General features: G+C 42.2%; 1 protein-coding gene across 1 annotated transcript in view; it reads left to right on the top strand.

Moving 5' to 3' along the window:
• LOC126336075 (secretin receptor-like) overlaps positions 1-15,138 on the top strand; it is a 189,444-nt gene that overhangs the window by 128,608 nt on the left and 45,698 nt on the right. The window contains exon 10 of the mRNA XM_049999554.1: positions 758-895. Coding sequence (XP_049855511.1) covers positions 758-895 — 138 coding nt within the window. The remainder of the gene's footprint in view (positions 1-757; positions 896-15,138) is intronic.

The raw sequence follows: 15,138 nt of genomic DNA, 5'->3' as shown, positions 1-15,138 counted from the left end.
CGATACGGTGAACCGCGATAGGCTACAATCCGACCTTCATCAAAATCGGAAACGTAATGGTACACATTTCTCCTTCTAACGCGAGGCATCACAATAACGTTTCACCAGACAACGCCGGTCAACTGTTGTTTGTGTATGAGAAATCGTTTGGAAGCTGTCCTCATGTCAGCACGTTGTAGGTGTCGACACCGGCGCCAACCTTGTGTGAATGCTGTGTAAAGCTAATTATTTGCATATCATAGCATCTTATTTCAGTTGGTTAAATTTCTCGTCCGTAGCACGTCATCTTCGTGGTGTAGCAATTTCGATTGCCAGTAGTGTATCATTTTCTCCTGCTGTTGATTTTATCCTTTTCTCATCTGACCAGAAATCCTTGTCTTCTTTCCATTTCACTTCACTGACACTATATCTCGATTGAGCGGTACCATTTCCCTTTTCATATTTTCTATCGTCCGTACCACGTTCAAACTTCTGGCATTCCAAACCCTGGTTCGTAGAACTTTATCCTTACTTACTACCTTGTGGAAGATACGGCGTCCGCTGAGAGTTGTCCCACACTGGTTCTTGCTGTCTGCAGCAGAGCGTCACATAACAGTAACTATACAGACCTTTATGTTCCACAACTTTCTTGCGTGTCTACTCTATTACTTCCTCACTAGGTCTATATCAACACACAGTTGTTCCGGTAGTGGCTACGCTGTCAGTAGGAGTGCCTAAATGAGTGTAACTGCGACAGATACGGCTGTGTGTATTGCAGGGTCTGCTGGTAGCGGTCCTGTACTGTCTGCTGAACGGTGAGGTTCGTGCAGAGGTTTCCCGCAGCTGGATGTCGTGGCACCAGCAGCGCCTCACGCGGGCCCAGCTGGCTGCAGCAGCCGCCCACGAGCCCTTCAAGGTAACGCAACTCCAAAGCCGCTCTCTGACTTGATTGACAGATTTGTTTGTACTCATTCCGCGTAGAGGAGTTTCCTGTATAGTGGTGCTGGGCTGGAAGATAGCCGGTCGGAATCTTGGCAGTCGAAGGAATTTTCATCGACTTCAAGGGGAGGGAAAATGGTGGAATACATTTAAAAATTTTCCCGGAGAACTGACGTTTCTATTTCTATGGTAAACTGGATGTTGTTACGAACGGAGACGAGGTGATGTGGAAACTCCATTAATTTGTCTTCTCCATGAGGCCACACTACGAAAGTATCATCCACATGCCACCAAGAACCTGTTGGTTTCAAAGCAGCTGACTGAAATGTTCTTTCCTCAAGATCCTCCATAAAAACGTTGGCCACCAAGGGAGACAGGGGCTACCCGTGGTGACACCGTCAGCCTTTCCAAAATATTCATGATTAAACATAAAATAAGTTGAGGAGAGAGCGTGCCTAAGCTAAGCAGCGTTTGTCTTTTTTGGATGTCCTGGTTCGAAGGAAGAATGATGGTTCTCTAGGGCATTGAGTTTATCGGAAGTCCAGTCATACTGATTTGTACCGGCAAGCTTCTAGTTGGCATCACCCGTCTCAAACGATGAGTGTGCTTAAAACACTTGTTCATAGAGCTCATACTGTCTCAGATTTAGATAGCTTACCTCAAGAACTCGCCCATCTAAAGACAGTGTTCAGCGAAAATGGGTATTCTAGCCGGCAGATTAACAGGGCACTGACAGTTACAACTAAGAAGCAGGAAGTGGATAAAGAGGAGAACATGCCAGAACAATCTTTAGCTTTTTTCCTTGCGTTGGGAACACTTCGCCTAAAATAGCAAGAAACCTCCGAAAATTTCAGGTGAAAGTGGTTTTCCGCCCACCATCGAAGATTGAGGACCTTCTGGGATCAGTAAAGGACAATCTGTTACTATTAAAGCCCGGAGTTTGCAAGATACCGTACCAATGTGGTATGGTTTATATAGATCAACCCACACGCACCGTGAAAGAACGCTGCACTGAACATCAACGTTACACCCGCCTTTTGAAGCCAAGCAAGTCCGCTATTGCTGAACATTGGATATCTACTGGACGTTCAATGGAGTATGAGAAAACAATAATTTGGTCCACAGCAACATCTTTCTGGGACTCCATTATTAAAGAATCCGTAGAAATACGACTGGCGGAAAATCTGTTGAACCGTGACAGCGGCTACCAGGTGGACAGTGCATGAAATCCTATCTCTCCACAATTTGCTCAAATCGAAGACGACAGAGTGCGCCGACGGCCGCGGCAAACAGCAACGCAGAGGGCGTCTAAGTTCCGCTATTCCACCAGATAGGGCGCTGCCGGTGGTCGGTGCGGTTCATCTATCACGTTTTCGACGCATGGGCGGAATTTTTTCTTTATTGTTATTTTAATACCTTTACAACAAAGGTAGGCCGCCAGAGGCCTATTTATGCCGCTTTTCGGCCACAGTGAACGCATAGAGTAAACAGAAAGACAGAAAAACACACAAACATGGTGAACAAAAATGGGAGACAGACACAGCAAAATAAATGAAGCCGTTCACAGGCGCACTGTTTGAATAAAAAACGTTCATCACTAAACACAGTGGGGAAGAAAGAGTTTACACACGTAAACAGAGGAGCACTAACGGAGAGACACTGAAGCACTGACACGAGGACACACACGAGTACTGGCGAAGACCTCCAGCACACGAAGATGCACTGTTCACACACAAAGCTGCGGACCTGCCAAAGGGAAGAGGGAGAGAAGGTAGAGAGGATGCCCTGGAGTAAAGACACAGGGGAAGGAGGAAGGGGAGGATCAAATTTGATAGGAGGGGTAGATGGAGGGGATGAGGGCATTATCAGGGAAGTGGAGTTGGCGGAAGCCACATTGAGCAAGGTTATGGAGTGTGGAGAGATGGAGAGCAGGTGGGGAGTACAGGCGTGGCAGCAGACGGGGTGGGAAAGGATCGGAGAGACAAATGGGTGAGGGGGATCAAGTTTGCAGAAGGTGTAAAGGATTGGTATCCATTCGAGGAAAAATAGGAGGTGTGGGAACGGAATTAAATCATAGATGATCTGCGTAGGGGTGGGGAGGCGGTTGCGAGAGGCGAGGCAGAGCGCATTGCGTTCCAGGATTTGAAAGGATTTGTAGAAGGTAGGAGGGGTGGCAATCCAGGTGGGATGGGCATAGCAGAAGATAGGGCAGATGAGGATTTTAGGTGTGGATGACAGTGGAGACGTCCAGGCCCCATGTGCAGCCAGAAAGGAGCTTCAGGAGGCAGAGTCAGGAGCATGCCTTGGCTTGGATCGTTTGGAGATGGGGCGTCCAGGAGAGCAGACGGTCGAGGGTGACACCAAGGTATTTGAGGGTGGGGGTGGGATTGATTTGGACGCTGTAGATAGATAGAAATCGAGGAGACGTAAAGAAGGGGTGGTTTTGCCTACAATAATCGCCTGGGTCTTGGAATGATTGACCTTGAGTAGCCACTGGCTATACCAAGTGGTGAACTGATCAACAAGGGATTGGAGAAGGTGTTGGGAGCGTTTCAGGGTGAGTGCGAGGGCAAGGAAGGCGGTGTCATTGGCGTACTGGAGAAGGTGTAAGGGAGGTGAAGAAGGTAGAGAATGGGGGAGAGGACGGAACCTTGGGGCACACTGGAGAAGGGGTAGGAGGTGTCAGAATCCGTGTTATGGATGGTGACATAGGAAGGATGGTGGGGAAGAAATGAGGTGATCAGACGGACGTAGCTGATAGCAAGGGCGAAGGTTTGGAGCTTGAAGAGGAGATCGGAATGCCAAACACGGTCATAGGCAAGTTCAAGGTTAAGGGAGAGGAAGATGGCGGAGCGACGGGAGGTGAGCTGTTCGGAGAGGAGGTGAGTGAGTTGAAGGAGAAGGTCATCGGCAGAGAAGGATGGGGTAGCGAGAATGAGGCGGTGCTGGTGGAGATGCTGGTGGATGCGTTGGGTGAGGATGGAGTGCGCATAATTGTTACAGCGCGCCATATGTTGTGGAACGGTCTGCGACGACTCACCTGTAGATACCTGGCAGGTGCCCAGTAGAAATAATGTGCTAAGTATGGAAAGACGGCCGGCTGCAAATCCGAAATTTGTTTGAAGTGGTGGAATACGGTTCCTAATCACATATCTTTAAGTCACTGTCCTTGTTTAAATTCAAAATACCTCCTTAGTGTCTCATGGCCTGAGGGAATGTGACACTGTTGATGTCGATCCGTGCATCAGATGTTAACGTTAACCTTGGAATTCCCCTTGGGAGAAGAACACAGCAAGAGCCATAACCTGATTATCCACAAACTACGAACAGTGGAAGAGGCATCGAAATAAGTGAACACGTGTCTCCGCTTATTCGAAGATATTCGAACATTTCTAAGTTCAGCGGTGCACGATTATTGTTTTTACTTACTTTATTTTATTTATTTTTTCCATTTGTCTACCAATTTCCGTAGAGTGTTTCTAAACTATTTTTCTTATCAGGTTAGGTAGCACAACAATGGCGTTATAATAACTAATGTATTACAACTCGGTTTCACAATAAGTGTCGTACATTTTTATATGCTATATATATATTATGGTATTTTTAAGTGCCATAATCCTTCTAAATTCTCGTATTCCTGCTTTTCATACTCATATCAGTTCTTAATTCTTATATTTTATCCTCATGTCCATCCGTGATGGAGATTTGGTACATTCCTCTGGATGATATCGATCGCAGAAACATCCGAAACATAAAAATGCCGAACAATAAGAGCATCGCTAGAAAACAGGTTTGTCACTGCCACTTTTCTTCGTATGATGCCCACTCGGTAGAGAAACGTTGTTTATATTGCTGCAGATTTCAAGCATTGGCAATAACTTCGGAACATACAACGTATAATGGATTTTCCGAAAACTGGAACTTGCAATTGATTTTCTATCAATTGTTTCACCATAGATAATTTTAATTAATTTTTTCATTCATTTACTGTATTTTCTTCTTCTTAATTCATTCTATATAAAATTAGAACATGAATAAGGACGACATTATTTCAGTACACATTCGAAAACATTCGTGCAGTAATCTCCTATGGGCATGGGAAGATAAGAAAAATAAGAGAAATTTTAAAAAAGCAGGTTTCGAAGGTGGGGCAAAAAATCGTGAAGCCGTGACAATAACCTCTGCGCCATCGCTTCGCTTAAATTACTTCTTGTGTGAAAGGAGCATAAACTATCTACGGAAGTTTGACCACCATTTTCTCACATACGGTCAAGTATCTACGGATAAGCCGGGACACGTGTTCGCTTATTCTGGGCCCTCTTCCACTGAGAGAAGTTTCTGCGAAATCGGATTAATGCTTTTACCGTGTTCTCCTCGTTATTGCTGTTCGAGAATAGGCTTTATTCGGGAGCCAAGTTCCACATCCTATCTTCCCTTCATCCGTAACAACGCAGACACGACATTACACTGTACAAGCACTCATCACAGCCACGCGACACAGACGCGCACATGAGACTTCATACATGTATAAGAACAACTACTATCACAATCTGTAAATAAAACAAAGCGTTGTACATAATGAGGTAGTAATTGTTTAGAGCTTTACATAGTAGGTGTGTAGGAGTTCCGGACTGGAAATGCTTATACATGCAAAGTACAAGTACAAAAGGAACAAAAGGATAGCTTAATATGTGAAGCAAATTCAGATGATTACACATGTAAAAGCTGGGTCGTTTTATTTTCACAAGTCCGTCTTCATCACAAGGATTTCTTACACTTTATAACCGGTTTCGGCATATTACCATCCTCAGATATTTGTAGTAGATCTGAGGATGACAGTATGCCGAAACCGGCAATAAAGTGTAAGAAATCCATGTGATCAAGACGGACTTGTCAAAATGAAGTGTCCAAAATGATAGCGGACTCATTTACAGACTCTATGTCTTCAATTAAAAAACTGGGTTGATTTAAAAGTGTTGGGCCAAATAATACCGCAGGATATATATATATATATATTGACTTGTAGGTGGCCAAACATAAATATTAAATTATGTTTCAAATGAGCGCCAGGCTACCTACAAATTATTTCAAATATTTTCGGCGAAATGTAATGCAGGCTAAGTTCACTGGTTCACTGACCTAGAATAAATCATATCTTTTAAAGTATGCATTTTTTGACGAAATAAAATTAGTGAAGCTTTGCACTTTAGTTAATTGAATAACTTGAAATGATTCTTACTGCTCCGGCTGTGGTGATATGTTACAGAAAAGTAAATTTAAATAAGCCGCATAATGGCGGCCAATTGTTGCCAGTCAAAGATCACCGCTGCTCGCTTCGCAGGGACTGAAAAAATGCTACTTAACTTTTTGCAATTAGTAATTCAGGAACAATTGTTTGCATGGGTTCTTTAAGTAACACAATGTCCTCACATTTTGTAAATATATTCCCACAAGGCACAGAATACACACTTTAATTATTAGCTACGTACGAGAACAAAAAGAACAAAAGCTACCGCAAGCGTACCTTACATACAGCAGAAGAAAATGATCTGACTCGAAGTGATTTTAAATATCTTTTTTCTCTTATATATAATGAGAAAGATAATAATGTTAGTTTCGAGAATGTTATGCACTACGATCTCATATAATATAAATAATGTCTTTTTATAACATTGGAATCGATATAGTCCTTCTTCGAAGCTAATTTAATACATTTTAATAATTAATTTGTCGTTTATGTCCACATAACATTATCCAGACTCCTTTTAATATTTACCTGAAATATATCGTCATGAATATTTCAAAACGGGCACTACACATGCCACCTCAAAATACTGCAATACTCCGGACTAAAGGTCAGGCACAATATTAAGAGGTATCCCATGACTTATGTAACTCAGCGTATTAGTCCTTTACCACGGTTTCGAAAAATTTCTTCTTCAGAAGTATACTGATCATAAAATTATTATAAAATAGTGACAAATATCAAATAGAGAAACAACCAATTCGAAACACAACAAATTAAAATGTTGAGAAGAGCTTACTCATTCATAGAATTAGATATTGGCGAAAATGGATGTTGGAGCCAAAAGGCTTTTGTCTATCACACTGTGCATGTTAACCACAAATATCAACAGTCAAAGTGCATAATTGAAGATAGTAGCAAAATACTGCAGGGCTTTGTAGTAAACACTTTTAAAGTAAAAAAACACTTGACACTGGATCCAGTAGACATTTAGTATTGCTCATACAAGGCTAGTAACTTAATCCGACTGACTAAGGCATGCAACCACTGGTGTTCGGTAAACCACGGTAAGTGGCGCTTACTGCGAACGTGTGTGCGCACAGCCGTACTGAGCAGCCAATGCCTAATTCAGCAAATAAAATGGTCAACAGATATAATTAAAACAGAATAAAACTAATAAAAATAGGAAAAAGGAAAGAGGAGGGCTGGGAAGAGTGGCGTTAAAATCATATGACATGGAAAGAGCTAGCAGGCTCAGTAAAATGTGCTAATTGTTTGAATATATATGCGAAAAGCAGAATGAGATAACTTGCAAATTAACAACGGAACGTATCAAGTAACGGCATACAAAGCAAATACATTTCGTAAAATTTTAACATAATGTACAACAAGGTATAAATACTACTTGTTGTTGTTGTCTTCAGTACTGAGACTGGTTTGATGCAGCTCTCCATGCTACTCTATCCTGTGCAAGCTGCTTCATCTCCCAGTACCTACTGCAACCTACATCCTACTGAATCTGTTTAGTGTACTCATCTCTCGGTCTCCCTCTACGATTTTTACCCTCCACGCTGCCCTCCAATGCTAAATTTGTGATCCCTTGATGCCTCAAAACATGTCCTACCAACCGATCCCTTCTTCTAGTCAAGTTGTGCCACAAACTTCTCTTCTCCCCAATCCTATTCAATACCTCCTCATTAGTTACGTGATCTATCTACCTTATCTTCAGTATTCTTCTGTAGCACCACATTTCGAAAGCTTCTATTCTCTTCTTGTCCAAACTAGTTATCGTCCATGTTTCACTTCCATACATGGCTACACTCCAAACAAATACTTTCAGAAACGACTTCCTGATACATAAATCTATATTCGATGTTAACAAATTTCTCTTCTTCAGAAACGCTTTCCTTGCCATTGCCAGTCTACATTTTATATCCTCTCTACTTCGACCATCATCAGTTATTTTACTTCCTAAATAGCAAAACTCCTTTACTACTTTAAGTGTCTCATTTCTTAATCTAATTCCCTCAGAATCACCCGATTTAATTTGACTACATTCCATTATCCTCGTTTTGATTTTGTTAATGTTCGTCTTATATCCTCCTTTCAAGACACTGTCCATTCCGTTCAACTGCTCATCCAAGTCCTTTGCCGTCTCTGACAGAATTACAATGTCATCGGCGAACCTCAAAGTTTTTACTTCGTCTCCATGAATTTTAATACCTACTCCGAATTTTTCTTTTGTTTCCTTTACTGCTTGCTCAATATACAGATTGAATAACATCGGGGAGAGGCTACAACCCTGTCTCACTCCTTTCCCAACCACTGCTTCCCTTTCATACCCCTCGACTCTTATGACTGCCATCTGGTTTCTGTACAAATTATAAATAGCCTTTCGCTCCCTGTATTTTACCCTTGCCACCATTAGAATTTGAAAAAGAGTATTCCAGTCAACATTGTCAAAAGCTTTCTCTAAGTCTACAAATGATAGAAACGTAGGTTTGCCTTTTCTTAATCTTTCTTCTAAGATAAGTCGTAAGGTCAGTATTGCCTCACGTGCTCCAACATTTCGACGGAATCCAAACTGATCCTCCCCGAGGTCTGCATCTACCAGTTTTTCCATTCGTCTGTAAAGAATTCGCGTTAGTATTTTGCAGCCGTGGCTTATTAAACTGATAGTTCGGTAATTTTCACATCTGTCAGCACCTGCTTTCTTTGGGATTGGAATTATTATATTCTTCTGGAAGTCTGAGGGTATTTCGCCTGTCTCATACATCTTGCTCACCAGCTGGTAGAGTTTTGTCAGGACTGGTTGTCCCAAGGCCGTCAGTAGTTCTAATGGAATGTTGTCTACTCCGGGGGCCTTGTTTCGACTCAGGTCTTTCAGTGCTCTGTCAAACTCTTCACACAGTATCGTATCTCCCATTTCGTCTTCATCTACATCCTCTTCCATTTCCACAATATTGTCCTCAAGTACATCACCCTTGTATAAACCTTCTATATACTCCTTCCACCTTTCTGCCTTCCCTTCTTTGCTTAGAACTGGGCTGCCATCTGAGCTCTTGATATTCATAGACGTGGTTCTCTTCTCTCCAAAGGTCTCTTTAATTTTCCTGTAGGCAGTATCTATCTTACCCCTAGTGAGATAAGCTTCTACATCCTTACATTTGTCCTCTAGCCATCCCTGTTTAGCCATTTTGCACTTCCTGTCGATCTCATTTTTGAGACGTTTGTATTCCTTTTTGCCTGCTTCATTTACTGCATTTTTATATTTTCTCCTTTCATCAATTAAATTCAATATTTCTTCTGTTACCCAAGGATTTCTAGCAGCCCTCGTCTTTTTACCTACTTTATCCTCTGCTGCCTTCACTACTACATCCCTCAGAGCTACCTATTCTTCTTCTACTGTATTTCTTTCCCCTATTCCTGTCAATTGTTCCCTTATGCTCTCCCTGAAACTCTGTACAACCTCTGGTTCTTTCAGTTTATCCAGGTCCCATCTCGTTAATTTCCCACATTTTTGCAGTTTCTTCAGTTTTAATCTACAGGTCATAACCAATAGATTGTGGTCAGAGTCCACATCTGCCCCTGGAAATGTCTTACAACTTAAAACCTGGTTCCTAAATCTCTGTATTACCATTATATAATCTATCTGATACCTTTTAGTATCTCCAGGGTTCTTCCACGTATACAGCCTTCTTTCATGATCCTTAAACCAAGTGTTAGCTATGATTAAGTTGTGCTCTGTACAAAATTCTACTAGGCGGCTTCCTCTTTCATTTCTTATCCCCAATCCATATTCCCCTACTATGTTTCCTTCTCTCCCTTTTCCTACACTCGAATTCCAGTCACCCATTACTATTAAATTTTCGTCTCCCTTCACTATCTGAATAATTTCTTTTATTTCATCGTACATTTCTTCAATTTCTTCATCATCTGCAGAGCTAGTTGGCATAAATACTTAGAGCCGTCTTAATCAGCAAGTAACTAATATGAAAGAAAATATACGTACAAGAAGGAATGTAACAAATTAAAATACAAGCGAAGAAGACAAGGTGGTGGGGATAGTTATTACTCATGAAGTAACATATTAGGGTAAGTAGCCGAGAGTCGTAAAACATATAACGTACGCAAATTACAAGCGAACTGAAGTAGCATACTGAGGAAAGAAAAGCCAAATTCAGCGTTAACTGTTGAAACAGGAAATAAAATGCCTAAAACCGCCCTGAGCAGTAGCTAGATAACGTGGAAGAACAAATACTTAAAAGAGATATAACCAGATTAAAATACGACAAATGGGAAATGGGTGTGGGAAATGGAACGGAATCAAGAGGATACATTATACACTGGAGGAAAAAAATGCAGTTCTGGACAATATACGCTGGTCGAAAAAAATCCTCAAAACCAAGGAGGAGTTGTGCGACATAAACGAAAGTTGGTAGGCGTGTTTATGCACCTGAACGATGATATCTGTTCAAATTCACCGCCAGTCCTATACGAGTGGAACTAGTACCTCCACTATGAGGATGCAAATCAGATTTGCTTTGCATACACGCTGTAACGGTCGTGAGTGTCAGTTAACTTTGACACTGGGCGTGGTGAGTTGATGTTAGACAAGAATGCCTTTAAGGCGACAAAGACGCCATTATCAACTCCAGTGGTGACAAGTGAGAACTTATTGGAGGGCAGCATGCAGGTCTGTTGTGTTTTATGATGTAATCTGGTTCTGCTTCGGTGTCAGAGATAGCCCTGTGTTGGTTAGAAAGAGGCCAGTTGAGGGCCTCCAGCGAACCTGCACGTGTGCTGAACACACTGATCCTCTACGTGGAGTTATGGTGTGGGCTGCGATTCTGTATGACAGCAGGAGTATCCCACGCACCCTAACTGCAGAATCGTAAGTCAGTTTGGTGATTCGACCTATCGTGTTGCCATTCATGAACAGCATTCCAGGGAGTCATTTCCAGCAGCGTAACGCTCGCTAACATACTGCTCTTGTAACCCAACATGCTCTACAGTGTGTCGACATGTTACCTTGGCATGCACCATAACAAACTCCTGTGTCAAGCTCTTTATCTCAGAGTAGCATTTGCAACCTTCGTCCTCGATTATTTGCTGAATGTATTCCAATCTCTGTCTTCCTCTATAGTTTTTGCCCTCTACAACTTCCTCTAGTAGCGTCTAAATCATTGCCTGATGTACATCGAACGTCCTATTATCCCGTCCCTTCTCCTTGTCAGTATTTTCCAAATAGTCCGTACCTCTCCGATTTTCGCAGAACTTCCCCATTCCTTACCTTAACAGACCATCTAATTTTCAACATTTATCTGTAGCATCACGTCTCAGAGGCTTCGATTCTCTTTTGTTCCGCTTCTCCCACAATCCATGTTTCACTGCCGTACAACGATGTGCCCCAAACGTACATTCTCAGAAATATCTCCTAGGGTCTACGTTTGATACTAGTAGACTTCTCTCTTGGCCAGGAATGCCCTTTTTGCCAGTACTAGTCTATTTTTGATGTCCTCCTTGCTCCTTCTGTCGTTGATTTCCTAGGTAAAGGAATTCCTTAACTTCCTGTACTTCATGACCATCAATTCCGATGTTAAGTTTCTCTCTGTTCTCATTTCTGCTACTTCTCATTACCTTCGTCTTTCTTTGAATTACTCTTAATCTATATTACGTACTCAATAGACTGTTCATTTCATTCAGCAGATCATACAGTTCATCTTCACTTTCACTCAGGATGGCACTGTCGTCAGCGAATCTTATCATTGGCATCCTTTCCCTTGAATTTTAATTTCGCTCCTGAACCTTTCTTTTATTTCCATCATTGCTTCTTCGATGTACAGATTTAACATCAGACGCGAAAGACTACAGCCCTATCTTACACGCTTTTTAATCCAAGCACTTCATTCTTGGTCGTCCATTCTTATTACTCCCTTTTGGCTCTTCCACATATTACCCCTCTCTTCCTACAGATTTCCCCAATTTTTCTCATAACTTCGAACATCTTGAACATTTCAGATTGTCAAATGCTTTTTCCAGGTCCACAAATCCTACGGGCAAGTCATGAGTTTTCTTTAGTCTTGCTGTCCGCAGCGACAGAATTGCCTCTCTGGTGACTTTACCTTTCCCAAAGCCAAACTGATCATCATGTAACACATCCTCAATTTCTTTTCCGTTCTGTTGTATATTATTCTTCTCAGAGGCTTGGATGTATGAACCGTTCTGCTGATTGTACGATAATTCTCGCACTTGTCAGCATTTGCAGTCTTCGGAACTGTGTGGATGACATTTTTCCGAAAGTCAGATGATAGGTCGCCAGCCTCGTACATTCTATACACCATAGTAAATAGTCGTTTTTTCCCACTTCCCCCAATGATTTTAGAAATTCTGATGGAATGTTATCTGTCCATTCTGCCCCCAAAGACGTTTAAATTCTGAGTCGAATACTGGATCCCCTACTTCTTTCCTATTGACTCCTGTTTTTTCTACTATCACATGAGACAAATCTTCCTCATCACAGAGGCCTTCAATGTGCTCTTTCCACCTATCGGCTCTCTCCTCTGAATTTAATAGTGAAACCCCGTTGTCCTCTTAATTTTACCACCATTGTTTTCAATTTCATTTCCGTCAGTCCCACCGACAGCCATTTCTCTTTCGATTTCTTTAAATTTTTCATGTAACCATTTCGTCTTAGCTTCCCTGCACTTTCTACTTATTTCATTCCTAAGTGACACATATTTCTACACACATCAAAAAAAGTTTTGCATTACTCCACTTCTCGGAAGTCCTGAAGATAGACGTTAACGGGGGATATTGTATCACAAACACATTTCCTTTGAGTGTTGAGAGATGTCACTAAACCCACCCGAAGATGTAAACAGCCATGCATGAGCAACGTCTATTAGACGGAGACGGTCCGATGACATGCCTCGCTCAGGCCGCCCAAGAACTACTAATGCAGTGGACGACCGCTACCTACGGATTTACAGTTCGGAGGAACCCTGAAGACAACGCCACCATGTTGAATAATGCTTTTCGTGCAGCCACAGGACGTCGTGTTTCGACGCAAACTGTGCGCAATACGCTCCATGATGTGCATTTTCACTCCCGACAAACATGGCGAGGTCCATCTTTGCAACCACGACACTTAGCAGCGCGGTACAGATGGGCACAATAACATCCCGAATGAACCGCTCAGGATTGGCATCACGTTCTCTTCAACGTTGAGTGTCGCGTATGCCATCAACCAGACAATCGTCGGAGACGTGTTTGGAGGCAACCCGGTCAGGCTAAAAGCCTTAGACACATTGTCCAGCGAGTGCAGCAAGGTGGAGGTTCCCTGCTGTTTTGGGGTGGCATTATGTGGGGCCGACGTGTGCCGCAGGTGGTCAAGGAAGGCGCCGTAAAGGCTGTACGATACGTGAATGCCATCCTCCTCCATAGTGCAACCATATCGGCGGGGCATTCGTCTTCATGGACGACAATTCGCGCCCCCATCGTGCACATCTTGTGAATGACTTCCTTCAGGATAACGGCATCGCTCGACTAGAGTCGTTAGCATGTTCTCCAGACATGAACCCTAACGAACATGCCTGGAATATACTGAAAAGGGCTGTTTATGGACGAAGTGACCCACTAACCACCCTGTAGGATCTACGCCGAATCGCCGTTGAGGAGTGGGACAATCTGAACCAACAGTACCTTGATAAACTTGTGGATACGATGCCACGACGAATACAGGCATGCATCAGTGAAAGAGGACGTGCTTCTGGGTATTAGAGGTGCCGGTGTGTACAGAAAACGGAAGCACCACCTCTGAAGGTCTCGCTGTATGGTGGTACAACATGCAATGTGCGGTTTACATGAGCAATAAAAAGGGCGGAAACGATGTTTATGTTGATCTCTATGCCAATTTTCTGTACAGTTTCCGGAACTCTCGGATCCGAGGTGATGCAAAACTTTTTTGATATGTATTTATATTCCTGAATTTCCTCGAACATTTTTGTACTTCCCTCTTTCTTCTGTACTGAGCGACAAAGTGCAACAGAAGTCCAACCCACAAACTGGTATCCGTCACGTAACACAAAGCATGCATGTTAGCAACAGTGTAGCCGTTACACTGGTTGTTAATGTACAACATTTCACATTTTTCAATGGCTTTTCTCGCTCCTACATTAATCTGTGATCTGGAAATGTAAATCACTTAAGTAAGTTACTTAGATAAATGCATTCCCAAAATTTCATTATTCTACATTAACTAGCTTTTGGTATTGCGACTTTTTGACCTCAGTGTGTGTGAAATAATAATACAAAGAAAGTAATTGTGATTGACAAAGTGTTCTACAGCAAATGCAAAACTGAAAGTAGGAGTCATAGATGTGAATAGGTTACTAAGGAAAACAAATATTACTCAGCTGCCAACAGCGACCAGTGAACTTGGCTACGCGGGCAGAAGTACCAGCTTAAAGCCTCCAACAAAATGTCTACGTGCAAGCTTGAACTGGTTGTTTAAAACTTTGCCGTCCTTGTTCGCTAAGTGTTTGAAAATTTCAAGTTCTTCCCATAAATCTAATCTACACCCTTTCTTCTGATTGGATAGAATTACGGTATCCTCTAACTTTCGAGGGGAATAATCGGCAATGTTCTGAGAAGGTGTAATTGTATAGATTAGCATCTTCGTTTCGCAACAGATGTTCTTTGTACCTTACGCTGACATCTCTACATCTCTATCTGTTTTTCTGTATATAAAAATTATAAAGGTCGTTGTTTACATTTCATGAAATTTTAAAATAACCGCAGGGGAAGCGTGCGTTTACGTGACACGTAAATTTACGTTCTGTTGCGTGAGCGGTCAAAAGTTAGAGGGAACTGCAGAGGAGTTTGGCGTTTCATGGATACAACATGGACTGCTTACGAAATGTGAATATTTTTACTAACATTTGAGCGCATCTATGAAATTGCGGACTTCCTTG

Source organism: Schistocerca gregaria, chromosome 2 (genome assembly GCF_023897955.1).
Source record: "Schistocerca gregaria isolate iqSchGreg1 chromosome 2, iqSchGreg1.2, whole genome shotgun sequence".
NCBI lineage: Eukaryota > Metazoa > Arthropoda > Insecta > Orthoptera > Acrididae > Schistocerca > Schistocerca gregaria.
Note: the sequence above shows the minus strand (reverse complement) of the source record. Positions and strands in the feature narration are given on the sequence as shown.